We start from the raw sequence: 21036 nt of genomic DNA on the forward strand, positions 1-21036 counted from the left end.
CCAATAGGATATGACTAAAATCGTCCTGTGACATAATTTCAAAATTCTACGTTACAATCATTACACTGTGAACTCTAAGTGTGTTATGTGACAGAATATAATCCGTTATTCTATACACATTAATGTGTATTTTATAATTAGATGTGTTGTTGTTACTTTGCACACTAAATATAACGAAAGTAACACGCTTATCCGTGTTGAAAATCATAAGTGTGTAAAAATATTTTAGTTCCGAGATGAAATGTATTGAACGACACACATATTATAGGTTTACACCATTTGAAGAAATTACACACTTTTTATCACATAAGTGTGTCATTTTTGAAAATATTAAAGTTTATGTTTCTTTATAGTGTGAAACTTTTAATGTATATCTTTCAATAAATTTGGTATCGAACCCAAAATATTTTTTACACACCTAAAATTTTTAACACGGATAAGCGTGCTGCTTTTGGGCCATTTCAAGTCAAAGCGATCAGATTTCGGAGTACAGCACCGATCCTTTCTTTTTTTTTTTTTTTTCAAAATGAAATGTTAAAAGATAAGGAAATATAAGATTTTTGGCGCAAGTTAGAGTGAAGAAAATGTTGCTTTTCCGGGATGCGAGCTGTTAAAGTTGGCATTTTTGATGTTTTTGGCAAAAGCACAATATTTAAAAACCATGTCTTCTAAACAAATTAAGATTGAAGATTCTGGCTGAAACCAAAATAATTAGGAAGATTCATATTTTATTAGAAAAATATAAGTAAAATAGGTTGCTATGAATTTGTAACACCATTAGCAATTTTAATAAAAATTTAAATTAACAAATGTGTTGTCATACTCTGACAATTATAAAAAAAAATCAGGAATTTTCCTTAGGATGCTATTTAAAGATAAAAAAAATGATATTGTATATACTCTCTTGGTGTTTATAGTGAAAAAAAAAATTATTTTGTCAGGACGCGCACGGTCAGAAGCTTCGGCAGATCGCATCGTGATAAAATCGTTTTCTTTTTTATTATAAACACTATAAGACAGTATATACATTATAATTTTTTTATCTGTAGAGGACATCTCAAGGAACATTTCTGTTTTTTATTTTTTATAATTTTCAGACTAGGACATAACATTTGTTAATTTAAATGTTTATTACATTTATTAACGGTATTAAAAATTTATAACAAATTATTTTTTTTTATATTTTTCTAATAAAATATTAATATTTCTAAGTATTTTAGTTTAAGCGGGAGCCTTCTATCTTAATTTGTTTAGGAAATATGAATTTTCAAATATTATGTGTTTTACTAGAAACAGTAAAAATATAAAATTTGACCGCCTGTATGCCCGGAATAAAAAAGGAATTTTCGCTTTAACTTGTGCCAAAACTCTTGTATTTTGCTTATATTTTAACATATTTTATTTTCAACAAAATCGGTAATCTGCCCGCTTTTACGTGGAGCTTAATGAAAATTCAATTCTAAGCCTACACGTTATTAAGATTCAAGTAGCCGAGTGGGTTAAACGCTGGACTAGTAATCACAGGATCCTAGCTTCGAATCCCGTCAAGGTATGTGGTTTTTACACAAGGAAAAATTGTATAGTTCGGTCAGAAGGTAAGTTGTGACTTTATATATATATACACTTATAAATCAACTACAAAAATATATATATATATATATATATATATATATATATATATATGCTACTGTGATATAATAGAGCCTTTCATGTCAGTGAAAAATGTGTTAATGGTGGGGGGCATATCTTTCGTTTTTAAGATTTGCAGTGCTAACACAGTACAAATTCAAGTATTAATTCTTACTATAGCTTTTACTGTTGGTACCAGAGTAAAATTTCCCATGTTTTCTTGCAAAACTTTTACTGTTGGGACCACAATAAAATTTCCCATGCGTTCTTGCAAAAATCAGTGATATACACAATAGATATTCTTGGTTTCGAGTTTTTACCGTGTACACTTTAAAATGTACTGTAATGCAGACTTATGTCAACCATACTTTAAAATACAGTAAAAATGATTGTGTTTTTCACTAAATTGTACTGTAATATTCTCTCCGTGTAATGAGCAGTTTACATTCAACATTAATGTGCATCAATTAGTATCAGGAGTATATTAATTGATAGAAATTGTTAAAGTATTTGAAAATTATATATGCTATACTTTGATGCATTGAAATCATTAACATAATTCATGTTTTATTTTTTCATTTCTTTCAACCGAAATGGATAACAGCTGTCCAAAAGGTTATATCCTACATTCGAACAATTTTCCAGAAGACAATAAAACATTCTTATTACTACGATTAGAGAAATGTAGATGAATATTTGCAAATTGTTATTTAATATTCAATGATAATATAAAAGAATATACAAACCAAATATTTATCCACACTTCTCTAATCAGAGTAATAATAAATTACTGAATCGTCTCCAAAAAAATTGTCTAAATTTGGTATATGATCTTTCAGATAATTAGTATGAATAAGTTATTAATACATAATAATCTAGCATTCCTGATTTTATGAAATAAATAGAAGAGTCTGTATTTTTATGAAAATAAATCTTTTGCAAAAGAACTGTAGTCTGTTAAGGGGTTACACTACCCAGGCGCATTGAAAAATGAATTTTTTCCTTGAAAACTATTCAATGGATTAAAATAAAATTTTTAGTCTTCATTATACGTGTTTTGAGGTATATTAAAGCAATTTTTATTTTAAATTTTTATACAAAATGGCGTCTTAACAAACGGTAAACGGAACATGTGTTTTTTCCGAGGAGCGAATCTGCGTGCACTATATTATTCTCCGAACAGCACCTAGAGTAAAAAAGTACACACGATTATTCATTTTTACCGAAAATTCGAAAATAGGCGACTGTTTGAACTTTTTTTTTTATTTTTTCATTAAAAATCGACTTTAAATCGTTAATAAAAAGTTTAATTATTTATTAATCTTAAAAAGCGTGTGTACTTCCTTAGATAATTTGTCTAAGAAGTGACAGTTAAAATTTCAGATAAATTCGACAAAAATTGAACGAGTTGCAGTGTATGCAATTTTGAAAAATATAATTTTGAGAAAAACGCATTTAAAGTATCAAAACGTATTTACTATATGAATTATTTAAAATATCGGTTTTGCAATTATTTCACCTTTACTCTGCTATCCCAGCACCATATAACTGTCCTTCCAAGCATTCATTCTTCTCTTCCGCTTCGTTTCTGAGCGACGTAAGGTCTTTCCGAACGCTTGTTCGATGTTTCGTTGCCGAGCGGTTTGCTGCTTTTAATCGACGTTCATCGGTTTCCATGACAAAATTGTGTAATTCCGAACTAATCCTCAGCTGAAGTGTGTTCATGAAATTTAAAAGACCTCGAAAACCATCGTTATATAATATAGCAGCAATATCAGTGGCGATATCAACCACTGCTTTACCGCTGGAAACTGATGTTGGCGCAATAGTCCAAACGACGGCATTGAGGCTTTCGTTAGCATTTTGAGTGAAACCTCCTAAGCAACGGGAAAGCAGATCGTCTCTTGTCAAATCTTCATTAATTTTTTGAACGGCATCGAAAACTTGCATTGGCATGGCTGTTTTGTGAATATATATATATCGAGAGTATGCATAGCTTTAACTCTTTGCCAAGAACACCAAGAATCTTGTCCTTCTGGACACTTGTCATGTTGAGGCTTTTCATCTGAAGATATCTTATGATATAAAGTAGCATAAATCTCGTTACGCATATTCTCCACTGAATCTGTATTTCGACGTATAGCAAGACCATAATACACACTTAATTCATCGATCAATTTTCCAGTCAGCTTGCCTCGACCATCAAGATTTTTAACGTCTTTTTTTAAATTACATAATCTCGTCCCAAGCCTTTTTTGTACATGCCCAATACACTCTTTCTTGGTAACAGCAAATTCACCATACGGCTTGGCATCCTGAATACTTTCAAATGTTTTACTGTCACACCATCTCCGATGTAATAGGCGTATCGAACGTTATACGTGGACTCGGAACGTGAAAACACTTGCACGACTGCGCCAGGCTCCATTTTTCCTGCACATCCAATATGATTTGCACTACAGTATGGTTCGTGTAACTTGTACCATTCTTCATACTCAGTAGTGTCCTTTTTATTCCAAAATTCACACTCTTTGCAATACTTTGATTTCACACAAATGTCTATAACTTTTCCTGTAAACAAACCAACCAAACTTGCGAAGCCATAGAGAGAAGAAAAGCCACGCTTTCTCCATGAACCGTCTCCTGATACGGTTAGTCCCTCAAGCTGACCTTCTTCAACAGAAATTTTCTTTTCCTCTTCGACAGCTTTCCGCAAGAGTTTTGATTTTACAGCGTCTGTTGCTACAGCTACACTTTGCACGACTTCATCATACGACTTTTGATAGACCGGTTTTGGGAGGCACATAAAGGCGCAAAATTTACTTATTCCTTGATTTCCCATACCCAATAAGTCTCATAGCCAAAATAAGCCGTCGATTTACATCTAAGCATGATCATTAATCAAGGGAGAACTGTCAAAAGTTGTATTCCCGCACTTTTCACGGACCATAACAAGTTTGAATCCCAGGCCACGCGGCGTTTACACGACTCCAAAAAAGTCACATTACCACTGCATTTTTTACAGACCAGAATTTGCGACAACGTGCTAAAAACAGCAGGGCCATGCCACGTCAAAACGGACAGATTTCGGAGTACAACACCGATTTTTCTTTTAAAAATATATGTTAATATATAAGAAAATACAAGACTTTTGGCGCTAGTTAGAGTCAAAAATCTTGTTTCGTTCCGGAGATACGAGCTGTCAAAGTTTGCACTTTTGCTGTTTTTGGTAAAAACACGTAATCTTTGAAAATTTATATCTCCTAAACGAATAAAGATAGAAGACTCTGGCTGGAACGAGTATACTCAGAAAGAATCATACTTTATTAGAAAAATATAAAAAAAAAATAGTTTGTTTTAATTGGTTAAAACTATTAACAATTAAAATAAACATTTGAATTAACAAATGTGTTGTCATGCTCTGACAATTATAAAAAAATATCAGGAATGTTCCTTGGAATGTCCTCTACGAAGAAAAAAATTAAAACGCGTATGTTCTCTTGGTGTTCATAGTGAAAAGAAATATTTTATCACGACGCGCACGGCCAGAAGCGTCGTTCGAGCGGCGTAAACCGGTGAGGCGCATGCGTAACTGAGCGCGACTAGTCTCTACATGTCGGAATCCATCAATCTATGAATAATGCGAGTTAATAACATGTTTTAATTGTTTCTTTATGTTTTTATAACTATTATAAATTAACGATATATCTATTATTATTCTGCTTTATAAGTAGTAGTCATTTATTTACAAAATAATAAGAAATAAGGCATTTGTACATGGCATTGAATATACAAATTATATACTAATCTATATTTACATATTTTAATAAAATATGGCAGAAGAAAATATTATGAATATGAAACTGCTGTACTGAAAATATTTAACAAACTTGTACAATTGTATAATTATCTGATTGAGGAAAAGCTTTATTTGTAATTGTGTTGTTGAATCTATCGTTAAAAATGCACGATAATTTCTAGTTCCTTTAACTATTTTCGCTTTTCAAAAAAATCTCGTTGAAATTATTTTAATGCTATAGTTATAAAAACATAAAGAAACAATTAAAACATGTTATTAACTCGCATTATTCATAGATTGATGGATTCCGACATGTAGAGACTAGTCGCGCTCAGTTACGCATGCGCCTCACCGGTTTACGCCGCTCGAACGACGCTTCTGGCCGTGCGCGTCGTGATAAAATATTTCTTTTCACTATGAACACCAAGAGAACATACGCGTTTTAATTTTTTTCTTCGTAGAGGACATTCTAAGGAACATTCCTGATATTTTTCTATAATTGTCAGAGCATGACAACACATTTGTTAATTCAAATGTTTATTTTAATTGTTAATAATTTTAACCAATTATAAAAAACTATTTTTTTTAATATTTTTCTAATAAAATATTATTCTTCCTGAGTACTCTCGTTCCAGCCAGAGTCTTCTATCTTTATTCGTTTAGGATATATAAATTTTCAAAGATTACGTGTTTTTACCTATAACATCAAAAGTGCAAACCTTGACAGCTCGTATCTCCGGAACGAAAAAAAATTTTTGACTCTAACTAGCGCCAAAAGTCTTGTATTTTCTTATATATTAATATATATTTTTAAAAGGAAAATCGGTGCTGTACTCCGAAATCTGTCCGTTTTTGACGTGGAATGGCCCGGGCAGCAAGAAAATTGATGATACGATAGCCAAATGCAGCATCCACTTCAATATCATTTTCTGCTGTCGAAGATCTAATTTTTTTCGCCAGTCTCGAAATATCTTCAGTGTTGCCTTCGAAGCTATGACGGTTGGGCGGCTTCCTATTTGTGATTCTACTCCGACTAACACGGGCAGAGGACCCTCTCGACCCTTTTTTGTACACTTTCTCACTCATTTTCACAGAAGATAACCAAATAAACACCACCGTAACTTATTTTAACGCGAAACTCGTAGTAGCACTTAGAGCTGTTTGCTGCGTTTTTATTTACCATCTAACGGTTATTGTAGCATGTGATAAGGCTTCTTCGATATTTACAAAACGCTTTTTGTATTTTTTTTTTTTTTGAAGAAATTAATTTGATTTGTACTGTCTAAACTTATCAACAAGCTATAGCATATTTGAAATGCCGCGCGCATGCGAGCGGCCATCATAACGTTTTGGAACGATCGAATTAATGTTGTTAAAAAGAGTTTATTCAATTTTTTTCTGACAAAATTGTGTTTGCATTACATTCTTGGATAATTTATGCATCATTTAAGCCAATAAAGAAATTTTTTTTTTTTAAATTCTGTGTAGTGTAACCCATTAATAAGCACAGTTCAACTCTAGGTTTAACTTACAACAATTAATAAAGATAACAGTGTCAGCAATCGCATAAGCTGAGAAAATTAAATAGTATAGTCAGTAAAACATTTAAGGGGGGAGCCTCGTGAAGTTTTTAAAATCGGCTTTATTTTTCATAAATGGATAGTGTATAGCCTTAAGATATGACCTTTAAAATATTACATTAAAATTCGTACTGAGTACATAGCTATAGAGATTTTTGTAGTTGTGCGCCATGTGCAATAATATTGCTTACGGAGCGTACTGTTCCACTAGAAATAAAAGCTTTTATTATTACTATGTACGGTCAAACCTTATTTTTCATACATTGCCTGAGACTATATTTCATATAAGTTTGGAAGAAATATTTGTTATAGTCAACAGTTATCGATCCTGTTATCATCCGTCAGCTGAGAGTCTCCTATTGGAAACTTTAAATGCGTTTTTCTCAAAACCACTTTTTCCGAATTGGCGGGACGCATAACTCGAAAAGTTCTCAACCGATTTAAAATTTATTTGTTTTATTTTGAAAGTAAAATAAAATTCCCCTATAGATGAACCTCAATTTAAAAATATTTCACGAATTAATATTTAGTAATCTGTTTTAAAAATGAACAAAAAAATTGTCAAAATTAGACTTTATTTTTCACAGTTGATACTTATGTTTAAATTATTTCTTTTTTTTAATGAAACGAGATTCATCTAGAGGGGAAATTTATTAGGATTGTAGTAAAAGAAGAAAAACATGAATTTTCGACTTCTTAAGGAAACTACACGTGATGCCGTTTGAGGGTGTTCATGTGGACTCTATAACATTAAAGTTAATTAACTTTTTTTGTGTAACTCAACTAAAGTAAAAAAAAAATAAGATAATCCTTTTGAGAATACATACAATCAATAGCAAAAACTGCGATTCGATTATATATTCCATTACACCTGAAAAAAATTACAAAATCAGCTATTTTTTCGTGGTATTACACGAGTCTCCCCCCTTGAGATTAAAAAACTTAAACTGTAGAAGTAACTGTTATAAAAATGAAATTTGATGGTTTTTAAATTAACAGGATATTTGCAGAGATCATATACTGTACGTAATCTTTAAAGCATCTAACCATCAAGTTGGCTAAAAGATAATAAAAATGTTTTTGCATAATGTAAAGTGTATGAGTTAACTATAAAAGCATCTTTAAGTTGATATTAAAAAATCTTGACGAATAAAATGTAATAAGTTTAAGGGATTACAAAAAACATGTTAAATATAATATTGAAGACCTAACAAAAATCTATTAGGTATTAGACTATAAATCTCTATGGACATAATACGTACTGTATCTCTCTTATTTCTTATCCACCTTGCAGTTATTAAATTGTTTTCATGTTTAGCAAACTTAAAACTACATTGAAATAATCTAATTTCTACATAAAACTGGTAGAATGCAAATTTCATTTGTAAGAGCAGCCTCCCCAAAAATGTCAAAAATTGACTAAATTTTCATCAATATTATGAACATTTAGAGCCTTGAAGCTCATTCTCCCTTTAAAATATATATAAAAATTACTAAATTCACACACACACACACACACATCATTATTATGTGAGTTTAGTGCTCTGTAGTTTAATTTCTTTTCAGGATGCATTAAATTTTGATTAATAAACATACTATAAAGAAAACTTGCCGGTGTAATTTCGGGCATAAAATCTTTGAAATATAATTCAAATTGTCAATGAATATTATAAAAAAAAGCCTTCAAACATGTAATTATATAACAAGAACTCATTATTGTATTATTTTGTATTTTATTTAACATATTATTAAATTTAATATCTTGACTTGAAGCTCTCTTTACATTTGGAACGATGAGGACATTGGAAAATATTTTGTTAGATTGCATGGGTTAAAACAATCTTTTAGTTTGAACTCATATATTATTCTTACAAAACGTTATAAAATCCCACAAAAAACAAGCTTCGCTTGTAAAAAAAGGACAGCAAGTACATAAGTCGTATCTAGCATGATTAATATATAGTAATCTAAAATATTTTAATTAAAAAAAATAGTGAAATCCAAATGTTAGGCAAGTATAAATTTTTACCATGGCGAAAATTGAAATTTCGAGAGAAAAAAGTAAATAGTAATACAGCAATTACTTGCCGGGCCCGTAATATTCATGCGTAAGTCGCTATCTTGCAATATCAGCGTTGCTTCTCGTAATTTAAAAATGTAGCTATTTAATACAATTGCATACAACGGGCCCGGCAAGTAATTTTTGTATTACTATTTACTTTTTTCCAAATTTCAATTTTCGCTATGGTAAAAATTTATACTTGCCTAACATTTGGATTTCACTATTTTTATTAATTAAAATATTTTATATTACTATATATTAATCATGCTAGATACGACTCATGTACTTGCCGTCCTTTTTTTACAAGCGAAGCTTGTTTTTTGTGGGTGTGTAATTTCTTTTAATATAATTGTTTCTAAAATATTAATGATAATAAATAAAAATAACACTTAAATTATTTATTTTTTACAAATTGATTTTTTCTATCGTAACCAGAGTAAGTAAAGTACTACTTTCAATTTTGTGTAATTATCTACTACTCTATTTGACTAGAGAGTCGCGCAAGAACCACTTTAGCACTAAAGTTACCAATTGCCGGTCAAATTAACCTTTTCAAACGTAAACATGCGTATATAAAAAATTCTTGGTACGTTTATTATTATAAGGAGATGTATTTAGTGTCGAAAAAATACTTCCAAATTATTTTCTACAATTTTAGAAATTTTAATATTTTCATAGGGACCAAATTGGCCCGTATTGATTTGCTTAATTGACGCAAAGCTTACTTTTTGGATTAAAAAAAATCGGATATTAATAATTATATTTTATTTCCCATCAATAATTTCGAAAAAAAGGAGCCTCTACGATGCTGCGCCAAAGTTCAACGAGTAGTTTGAGACCGAAAAGAAACAAATATTTCCATAAATGTAGATTTTTTTTGGAAAAACTATATAATAGCGTAACTATAAGTCAATTTTTAAATTTGTTGCGCTATTATAATTTTTCCAAATCATCTTCTACATTTATGGGAATATTTGTTTCTTTTCGGTCTCAAACTACTCGTTGAACTTTGGCGCAGCATCGTAAAGGCTCCCTTTTTCGAAATTATTGATGGGAAATAAAATATAATTATTAATATCCGATTTTTTTTAATCCAAAAAGTAAGCTTTACGTCAATTAAGCAAATCAATACGGACCAATTTGGTCCCTATGAAAATATTAAAATTTCTAAAATTGTAGAAAATAATTTAGAAGTACTTTTTCAACGCTCAATGCATTCTCTTAATCTTTAAGTTTACTTACACCCAACTGCTAGGATTAAAGTCAAATCTCAAACTATTTGGATCGGTGTCTTCGCTCGAAAGTCGGGATTAAGTAGGTGTATCAGCCTCAATTTCATGTAGACCAATTTCCAAATATATTTTGTTTTAATAGTTTAATCCATGAAATTTTATATGTATGAACTAATATGAATTTATTTAAAAATAAAAAAATGATATGTAGAGGAGAAAAACATTGTGAGAGCTATTATTACTATTAAAAATTTAAGTTGATACACATACTTAATCCCGGCTTTTTGGGCAAAGACACCAATCCTTAGAAACTAAATTTTTTTTTTATGCGACATATTTGGTTTTGGTATGGAATAAAAAAACCTACTTCTATTAAATATTTAATCTCAAGTTTAAAGTAAAGTGAAATCGACAGAATTTTCTTCGTTTTCTCGTGTTTTGCTCGTCATATTTCAGAACCAAATACACAATTAACATTCACAAATTTTCTTCAAATTGAATACAATAATATTCAGACATTTTTCCAAATTATTCTTATGAAAAATTAAAACAAATATTCCTGCATAATTTTGTGGATTCATCAGATATTGTTTATCTATAGAGAAATAATAGTATTCAAAATGTCTTTGCACCCAAAGTTATTTTGAAACCTAAGCATGTCAGAAAAAAATGTAATAAATGCTCATTTTTATTATTTTTAAAACTCTAATCAATGAACGTATGTGTTTGATCTTGAGAGGTACGCTGAAGGATACACGAAGATCATCTTGAGTTTTTCAAAATAAACGCCCAAGTTTTTTAGCATATCCTGATAGGATACGACAGTCAGGGATCATCTTCAGCATCTCCACCGGGTGTATAGATATCCTCAGAGAGTCCTAGGGATATTTATGGTATAGGGGTATACTTCTAATTAATCTCAAGAGCTTTCCAGAACACTATCTATATAAAAGCAATATTTCATCCAGTAATTAACTAGATATTTCGAGTTGACATTACATGTTGACTATGCGGAAAAACGTGTGGTGATCACCTACACTACTTCAGCCAAACCTACATCTATATTTAATTTCAACTCGAAATATCTAATGAATTACTGGATGAAATAATGCATTTATATATTTTGGAAAAGTCTTGAGATCGTCTATAAGCATACACACACACACACACTTGATATAAAAAATTGGGCACTTATTTAAAAACCTCAAGATGACCTTTGTGTATCCTTTATAGTGTACGTCTCAAGATCAAACCGATATGTTCATTGATTAGAATTTTAAAAATAATAAAAATAAGTGTTTATCACATTATTTCCTGACACACTTAGTTTTCGAGATAACTTGAGGTATAAAGACATTTTAAACGCCCTGTATAGAAACCAATACAAAAATTGCCTATGGACTCTAATCAAATTCTAATATAGTAACATAGCTCTTTGTATTTTCCTCTGCAATCATATAAAAACCTATAGGTAATGATCCACTACATTCTTATTACAAAAATCAATGTAAATTTGTAATCTTTTTTTTCATAAATTCTTATAAAAGTCAGTAAAAATATATACCATTAGGTTCCGATAAAATCCAATATAACTTATTATAAAGAAGCCTATAAACTATTAGTTCCAGTCAGCTCTTATTGCATATTTATAACATTTATTTTCCGCATCTGATAAGATCAATAAAATTAGATTGATTATTGTAAAAATTTTATTGGAATTAATCAAAAGTAATAAATATTAACCATAGAATTTAACCATGGAAAGGCACCACTTTCAGTTTCCTTCGTGTAATGTTTAATTTACAATGTAATGGCTGCAGATATACAAAAATGTACCAGAATTAAATTTTTGCATACTCATGGATATCTTAACATAAATCAGTTTCATTAGAATAATATCCTATTTTGTTTTGATTTTCCCTGCTACCTGACAACATCTTTAACTTAATATTCTCTAACAATAATGTTAGCTTTGAAATGTCAAATCATTGAATAATTAATATAAACTTGAATGATGAAAATACTTTAAACAATAGTTTATACTTTTGAGATAACATAAAATTAAAACTTGGCAATTAGTTTTATAAAATATTTTTTAATTTTATTTTTGCTCATAGCCAAATATTGGATGGTCGATTTGGTGAACAATGAAGCCTGAACAGCTTTTTAATTAAAGGCTGGGATTTCATATGGTTCAAAAGTTATCTTCCTATAGTTAGTATCTCTACTTCTTCCTTTTTATTTCAAGTAATCTAATATTTCCTATATATTTCTTACTAGCTTTGTCATCTATGATACATAGGGTGAGATACTTAGAGCTCTCAGGATGACACAGACCATTGGCAAAAGAATAAATGTATCTTTCCCGCTACAATAAATATTGTTTTTTTTTTTTTTTATAGAATCTTTTAGAAAATCGTTTGTATATACATTCAGAGAGGAACCTTATAAGAAGTTTATATTTTTTATAATTACAGAAATAAATGAATTTTTATATTTTAACTCTGAGGTATTTTAAGTACCTTACCCTATATATTTTTAGTATAAAATAATTTGAGCCAACTGTAGAAACAGATATAGCACTAAACGACATAATTCAAACACCATCAATTAAGATAAAATGCAATTGAAGATTCAAAATAGAAGAAAAAACAAAGTTATATACTGATAAAATATCAATTGTACATGTATGTGGCTGAATACTATACAGTTTACATTAACTAATATATTAACCTATTGATGGACAATTCAAGAAAATTAAGTTTGTACAAAATATATTCAATTTTAGTATTTGAGAAGCTTCCTAGCAATAGCTAAAGGATTATGTAATAAAAAACATGTAGGGGTCTTTAAAGACATTTGAACAATTTTTGTTCGATCTGATATTATTCTTATTTTAAAAATAACTATAAGTATTGATTAAACTAACTTAATAATTTAGCAAATTTATCAACTGTTTAAACGTATGTGTTAACATTCTCCATAGAAATGATCAATTTGCTTATGATATCACATAAATACCCTTACCAATCAAAGTAACATGATAAATTCTGTATAGATAAACTTGATATCATGGCAAAAACTGTTTATTATGATTCAACATGGTACTTCTAAGGGCTGGTTGTTTCACTTATTGGCAAATGTCTGAATAAATTTATCCATTTAATAAAACTTGTAAAATTGAATACAATTTACTACAGTTTGTAAGTTTTACCAAACAGATAAATTTTACCAATAGGTGGAACAACCGGCCCTAATAGTAATAAAGTCAGTACCAATTAAATATTTAAAAAAAATCTACATGAAATATAAAAGAATACTATTTTTCATGAAATTATAACAAATAAATAATTTCATAAAAAATAAAGATAAGAAGAGCATATATATATATATATATATATATATATATAAAATACTTTTGACTTATATGAAAGAATGTGTGAAGAAAAGAGAAATATAAACTTACATTTTAGGCCGTCTCCTAAAGTAGAGCCAAGCGATGTTAAAACAACGAAAAACAGAAAAAGTAGTTTCATTGTATCGTAGTATTGTTAGAATAAGGTTATGAAATGAACGTTGATGGATGCCGTTCGTAGAGACAATGATTGGAAGACACCTTTACACACACTGGTATAGAAGGCTGACAAGTATAACTTCTGGTAGAACTAGATAAGAAAATAATTCAACATTAGCTTATTTAATAAATGAGAACCACTAAATACCTATAGTCAATGCTATTGCTATATCACTGATCACTACAAGTATTATGTACGAATAAAGTCTTCCCCGTCATTCGTTCTTGTTCTCATTTTATTGCGATGTTTTTCATTAAAGCAGATAAATATGTAAAGGAAAAAGGAATAACCCGAGTTATCTGGTTCCGGTTAGAGCAAGTGTTTAATTAACAGGATTTACTTGTATCATCTCTACACATTTACGCTGAACAGTATATACAAGCATAGATACAGACCTGTGGTTAATTAGCGTTCCAGATACAGTGTTGTGGTAGTAATAGAAATACACATGTGCATACGCATTAAAATATCACTCTTTATTCTTTGTAATTTATTTCTCAATTTTAAAACGAAGACGCGTGTTGTTTAGTTTTTCTCGAAAAGCAATTGTAGCTTTATCTTAATGTTTCAACGAGATGGCTAATAGCTATATCTTTGACTCTGATCATGCGCCGTACAGATACTCGCATCGTCACATCAGCTGACTAACTGTCCTATCGCATCTGTTGAAATGAAATAACTGGAAATGACTTATCCTGTGAACTTCGCTCTCTTCTGGCGTACAGGCACTGCCAAAAATGTTAAAAATGAAAATGACGTTCTACTTTAGTACACTTTTTACATACGCATAATATACATAAGGTATGCAAAAAGTATACTAAACTAGAACGCCATTTCTGGCGGTGCCTGTACATACATGTTTGCTGCTTTGTGTTCTATCGCGAAAACCGTCACTAATAGTCAACTGAGATTGTATGACTGTATGTGTATTAAATTATACCAGATTATACAGATTGCCTAAATCCGTCATTCTCATCAGAGAAGACAGAGAAGAGACGAAGCAGAATAGTGACCAACGTAATTATTCCTCAATACTTAATTACTGAATAGTAACACGCAGTAACTCGCGACCTTATCGATAAATCACGTTTTATCGTAATGAAACGCGGTCGTATTACAAGAGACTAGAATTATCTATTAAATATCATTGTTAAAAAGGCAACGAGACGAGCGTGTATCACGTCACTTGTTTTTAATCTTTTGTATCGTGTTTTCGAAGGTACGTTATTAGGTGGATTTCAGTTGTTCATTGAAAAGTCTTTCTCTGATTAAAACGCATTTCAGTAATAGTTAGCTTAACTGCCTTAGTATTTTCTATTACACTTGCTTTTATTTTTAAAAACTTCGAATATGTCTACACTAATATATTTATTCATATGTGGATTGTGCATTGTCATTTTTGTTTCACTTAGGTTGACTTTACTATTTGTTCAAAGAATTAAATTCGATATCTATAATTATTATAACCTATATATTACATAGTAAATACAGGTAAGAAAATGTTCTAACCTCCATATTAATCTGTTGGATCTTTCTTTACCTACACTTTCTTCTACTTCTATTCTTTTTAAGGCCCGGTCTTACAGGTCTCAATTAAATTAATTATGTTATATTATATTTAACATAAAATATATCATACAAAATACTCTACATATATTCCGTGTGACATTTATTATAGCATAATTAATTTAATTGAGACCTGTAAGACCGGGCCTAAGGTGTGTTATATGGAATATATCATAATCAATGTGTCAATCATAGGTTATAATATTTTCTATCACATGATATATTTTAGTTTAGCTAATAATACAGCTTTTGTAGTAATTGTAAGAAAGCGAGCAAAAGTGTTAGCCGTTATGTCTATTTCTTGATCTTACTAATTAATTAATATTATTTGCTAAATTAGAAATTAATAGAAACATCGTATGTAATGGAAAAAAGAACAAAATTGCTAGCCTTTAAGGTTCTTATCTCTATCCCTTATACTATGTTATTGGTTAAACTAAAAAATGAAATAATTCAAATAATACTCAATTGAAAAAGAATGTTCCATAATTTTTTATTTGCTTAAACTAAGAGATCTACTAAATCTTTTATACAATTGCATAAAAGTACAGGCTTTAAGATTTAATCAATTTTTTTTTAGTAAATAACACCTATCTACAATACTTTTATACCATAATGTATCTACTTGGAGTACTTTTTACTCTATTGGCAATGACTACAGCTGAATTTTGTTATAATGATATAGAAGGCATTTGTGGGGTCAAGGCAGGAACTACTGGTTTGGTCTAATTTCAACTATTAAATACAATGAAGGTAATTTTTCATATAATACATTTTATAATATTAGAAATGATGTTTTTGTAGATATCAAACTTCTTGCAAATTGTAATGCCAAATATGGCTCTATTGAAGCTTTACAAGCGGATCTTCAAGCATATGCAAATGCTAACATTGAGTCTAGTTTTGAATATTTATTAATGTCCACACATTTTGGAAATTATGAAGCTAACCGAAATGGATTTAAAGGATTATATCGTCAACTCTCTGATAAAGCTTGGGACGATGCTATTAATGTCATTAAATTTATTGCTAAGCGAGGTGGCAGAATGAACTTCAATCAGCTTCCTCGTTTTAAGAAAGCAGTAAGTAGATATAATTCTGTAATAATCTCTTATTCAATATGTGTAATTTAATATGAATCACTTTATTTCAGATTAAAGAGAGTAGAATTTTGGAATTAAATGAGTTGAACAGTTTAGCTAAAGCTTTGGATACTCAAAAGCAGCTGGCTGAAGAAGCACTACGCATTCATTCCCAAGCTCAACACCATACTAAGCTAGATGCATCTGTTGCCCATTACATGGAAGAGCAGTTTATGGAAGGTCAAGCTGAGCGTGTACGTGAATTAGCTGGTCATACCATTGATTTGAAAAGTATGCTGCTTGAACGCGATGCTTCTGTTTCTGTATTTTTATTCGATGAATACCTACAAAAGCATATTTAAAACAGCGTCATCTATTTTATATAATTATAGCATAAAAATTATTCCTTATAAAATCTTTGTAAAAAATATACCTGGCAAATGTTATTAATGTAAGCTTATAACATCTAAATATATTTCATAGATATTGAAAAATCATTATTTTAAGCTTATAATGTTACCAGGTTTTTTTCTAATAATGGTATAAAACACTTTTCCACAATTCGAGAGTTCGTTTTCAGTTTTAATTTGAATAAATATACATTTAATTGAATTGTCGCTTTTACGTTAAAACTTTAAATTGATTTGCTAAATAATTCTTGGAGCTAAAACTTGGACCAATTCCTTGAATCATGGATACAGAGTTTAAGAAAATACTATATTTTTCAAAGTATTTCAGGATTATCATTAAAAATGTTATTACTTAATTTAGAAAGAAATGTATTATTTAAATTGATTTAATATGAATAGGTTGTAAATTTACAAACTATTAAAATGAAAATGTTAAGAGAATTTCTTGGAATATGTTTATTTAATTTTTTGTCTTATATAAATATATATGCAACATAATATTAATAATCTATTGCATCATCGCCAACACTATTTACATTACAAGATTTTGGCAATCGAAAACCAACTGCCATTTTCATCTAAATTATTTCAACTTTGCTAAAGTGTCCTAGCGTAGAGAATACCTAACGACAGAGAGCCGTATAGATTATTGTATACCTCTGATGATCTGACTTGAGAGGCTTATTATGTTGATCAGCATTCGTTGCCAAATATCTGATGTCAAAATTCAAAATGAGTAAAAATGATTTTCCAAACGAGTTTTGATTATGGATAAATCTTATGAATATTCGACGACCTTTGTGTACTATGAAGGCTACATACATTTTGTGATTATCCGGAGCAACAAAGGGTTTGGCAATGGTCAGTATCGTAATTTGGTTCAATCCGGGAATAATTTTACAACAAGCAAATTTCCTATATCTGATATATGCTATTTCTTATCGGAACACGAATGTTGTAAGAGGCCTATTGGCCATTTCACGTCTAAATGGACAGGTTTTGGAGTACACCGTCGATTTTTTTTAAGTATAAGTTAAAATATAAGAAAATACAAGTTTTACTGCAAGTTAAAGTGAAAAATATTTTTTTTCTGGAGATACGAGCTGTTAAAATTAACATTTTTGCTGTTTTTGGTGAAAACATGTAATAGTCTTTGAATACTTTTTATACATCATTTTCGGCACTATAGAGGCCGTGCACACTAATACAATGACAGTGAGATAAGAATGTATTATTATTATTATATATCCTTGGTATGGATTTCACCTTGTTAGGTGGTGATCTTCCATTCTTTTTGTGGTATTAGCATTGCTGATGACATCTATGAATTTGTTCTGAAAGCTTCTTAAGAGTTTTGGACTCCTACATCCTTCCTTTTATGTTTTGTTATGTAAAAATTTATAAAGCGTTTTTATATTATTTGTGTTCCCCTGTTCAAATATTTCCTTGACATTGAATATTGTTTTCTCTGGAATGTTTTTAATAATATTGATAAGCATGTGCCTATTTTTGTCCCGTTTTGGACAGTCCCAGAGAATATGCTCTAGAGTTTGATTTGTGTTATGTTGGAAATCATAGAGTGGGGAGTCAATGGCTCCAATTTTGAAAAGAAAATTATTACAAATAAATTGATTTGTGAGAATTTTGTTCATTGTACATATTTCATGTCTTGTCATTACTATATTGTCAAACCATCGCGTTTTAAATTTTGATTTTTTAAATATCTGAAAAAATTCGTAATCCGTTTTGTTTCTGGGATTGTATATGTGAAGTATAAAATTTTCAATATATTTATTTTTTTCTATTTTGAATATGCTGTTGGCGTCGACCATGTTCATAATTAACGTTCCTTTTATGCTCCCAGATAACATTTTGTGTGCAGATTGGCAGCAGATTGCTAACAAAAGTGCTCAAATGTTGTTGTCAGATTGCCATCAAGTATAGAAACATTTGACTTGGTATTTGCCGTCAGACCCAGCACATATACTAGTCTTCTAGCAGAATGGCGCCAAAAACAAAACGGAATCTGTATACATAACCTGAGCGCAGATTTATAGCAGATTTGCGACAGAGTCTGCAGTACAGGCTCTGACAGCAGATTCAAAACAAAAACAAAGCAGGATTTGTTACTCTATGTACGCTCTTTAAAATGTTACCCAATAAAACCAAAAATGTTGAATCAACGTAATTTCTTAACGCGTTATCTATAGTTGAAACAACGTGCCCTATGTCGCCAAAATCCACGTTTCTATCAACGGTTGATTTAACGTTTACACAACGGTTAATTTAACGTTTCTGTCCGCTTGAAAAAATTTTAGGATGAATAAATTGAATCGCGTGAATAATTTAACACTTAAATTTGCATTAAAATCACAAAATATTATAAGTTATCATTATACAATCAATTTTTACTAAAAAAAAAAAGAAAAAATATTAGGAGATGGCTGGACGCGAACCTGCGTGCAGCAGGTTTTTCCTCCTACACGTAATCTATATGAATTAATTGTCTTTATATTGATTTCTATCAATCATCGAATCTTACACACTATAATAATCTGCATCCTAGAAGCACAGCGGACGATCCTTCGAGTCTCCTTTCTCCTGGAATTGGCTACAAATCGTAAAATAGCTGAAAGAATTTCTAACATGGCGCGCACCTTAACCACTAAGCTACGTTAGCATATGATATATCGTTACAATTTTGATGAATATGCAACTGTTATTGAAAATCACCTTACATTATTTTTTATTTCGAATTAAATCCTAAAAATCTTTGTTGTTAAATATTTTTATAAATTACAATTTTTTAATCATTTGAATAAATATTACTAAAAACAATATTTGAACTGTTTCCTTGACATAATTTCAGTTCACGAAGAAAACGTTGTGCTAACATCATTTAATCGTTGCATCTATAGAAAAAATCAATATTTAAAATACATTAGAAAGATTCCATCAATTCTACCGTTTCATATTAGTTGTGGAGAAAAACGTTGCTTCATCAACGGAAGTTAAACGTTATTTCTCTTGGAGAATACAACGTATGTTTAAAAAATGTTAGAAAGATGCCTTGTTTTCAACCGTTTCGAATTGGTTATGGGTAAATACGTTGTTCCCTCAACGTCAATTAAACGTTATTTCTTCTGGATATTTATCATTATATGTTTAAAAATTTTCAGATATTATAATTAATACAATTTTAAACGATGTACCACCTAGTGGCTTTAATGTTGTTCTAAAAGACGGCGTCATGTTTATCGTTCTGCGCATGCGTCATACGGCGTAAGACATTTAAATCAAGTACGCAGAGTCTGCTGTGTTTCTGCTGCAAATCTGCTGCAGGCTCTGCCGCAGAGTCTACTGCGTTCCTGCTGTAAATCTGCTGCAGGTTCACTTGCGTTTCTGCTACAAATGTACTGCAGGTTCTGCCGCATAAAGCGATATCATATTGTTGTTAATCTGTTAGCAGAAACTGACAAGTCAGGTTCTGTTTCAAATATGGTGTCATTTTGCTGACTAGATTTTGTAGCAGAATTTCGTTTAGTTTTGCACAATCGGATAAGGCTATCTGGGAGACTTACATAATAATAACAGACTCAATGAGCTCTATACTCAAGATTAAATCCACAAATTATAAAAACATCTTCAATTTTTTCCTGTTGAATATAAATCTTATACTATTCCAACTATCAAAACGGAATATTAAAATTGTATTAGTTTGGGCTCCAGGTCACATGGGTATAGGGGCTTGTATCCGATGCAATTTTGTCAGCTTTTTCATTGCCTGCTATACCCATGTGACCTGGAGCCCAAACTAATACAATTTTAATATTCCGTTTTGATAGTTGGAATAGTATAAGATTTATATTCAACAGGAAAAAATTGAAGATGTTTTTATAATTTGTGGATTTAATCTTGAGTATAGAGCTCATTGAGTCTGTTATTATTATGTAAGTCTCCCAGATAGCCTTATCCGATTGTGCAAAACTAAACGAAATTCTGCTACAAAATCTAGTCAGCAAAATGACACCATATTTGAAACAGAACCTGACTTGTCAGTTTCTGCTAACAGATTAACAACAATATGATATCGCTTTATGC

The 21036-nt window shown here is 30.2% G+C and overlaps 2 protein-coding genes and 1 pseudogene across 4 annotated transcripts in view; 1 reads left to right on the top strand and 2 right to left on the bottom strand.

Annotated features, from left to right (window-relative positions):
- Positions 1 to 14486, bottom strand: part of Fer1HCH (Ferritin 1 heavy chain homologue) — a 70668-nt gene extending 56182 nt beyond the window's left edge. The window contains exons 1-2 of one of the 3 annotated variants that reach the window (XM_066740390.1): positions 14273 to 14486; positions 13769 to 13967 (exon numbers count right to left, since the gene is read on the bottom strand). In XM_066740390.1, coding sequence (XP_066596487.1) covers positions 13769 to 13838 — 70 coding nt within the window. In that variant the 5' untranslated portion in view covers positions 13839 to 13967; positions 14273 to 14486. The remainder of the gene's footprint in view (positions 1 to 13768; positions 13968 to 14272) is intronic. The other 2 variants (XM_066740389.1, XM_066740391.1) reach the window with 2 other exon arrangements.
- On the bottom strand, positions 3114 to 4636 carry LOC136781554 (uncharacterized; annotated as a pseudogene).
- Positions 14487 to 14658: 172 nt separating the features above from the next.
- On the top strand, positions 14659 to 17023 carry Fer2LCH (Ferritin 2 light chain homologue). Its single transcript, XM_066740388.1, has 4 exons — positions 14659 to 14894; positions 16024 to 16161; positions 16248 to 16525; positions 16597 to 17023. The coding sequence occupies exons 1-4, from the start codon at positions 14792 to 14794 to the stop codon at positions 16885 to 16887; spliced, it is 810 nt and encodes a 269-aa protein (XP_066596485.1). The 5' UTR covers positions 14659 to 14791; the 3' UTR covers positions 16888 to 17023.
- Positions 17024 to 21036: the final 4013 nt, after the last annotated feature.

Source organism: Prorops nasuta, unplaced genomic scaffold, assembly GCF_024137725.1.
Source record: "Prorops nasuta isolate Cenicafe-Biocafe unplaced genomic scaffold, Cenicafe_Pnas_1.2 PNAS00023, whole genome shotgun sequence".
In the NCBI taxonomy this organism is placed as follows: Eukaryota; Metazoa; Arthropoda; class Insecta; order Hymenoptera; family Bethylidae; genus Prorops; species Prorops nasuta.

Bases quoted from the DNA above. Each gene is read 5' to 3' on its own strand.
- Fer2LCH (XM_066740388.1), top strand. From the start codon at position 14,792: ATGACTGTATGTGTATTAAATTATACCAGATTATACAGATTGCCTAAA. The intron at 16,162-16,247 runs GTTTGGTCTAAT...ATGTTTTTGTAG, and splicing joins GGTCAAGGCAGGAACTACTG to ATATCAAACTTCTTGCAAAT. The intron at 16,526-16,596 runs GTAAGTAGATAT...ACTTTATTTCAG, and splicing joins TTCCTCGTTTTAAGAAAGCA to ATTAAAGAGAGTAGAATTTT.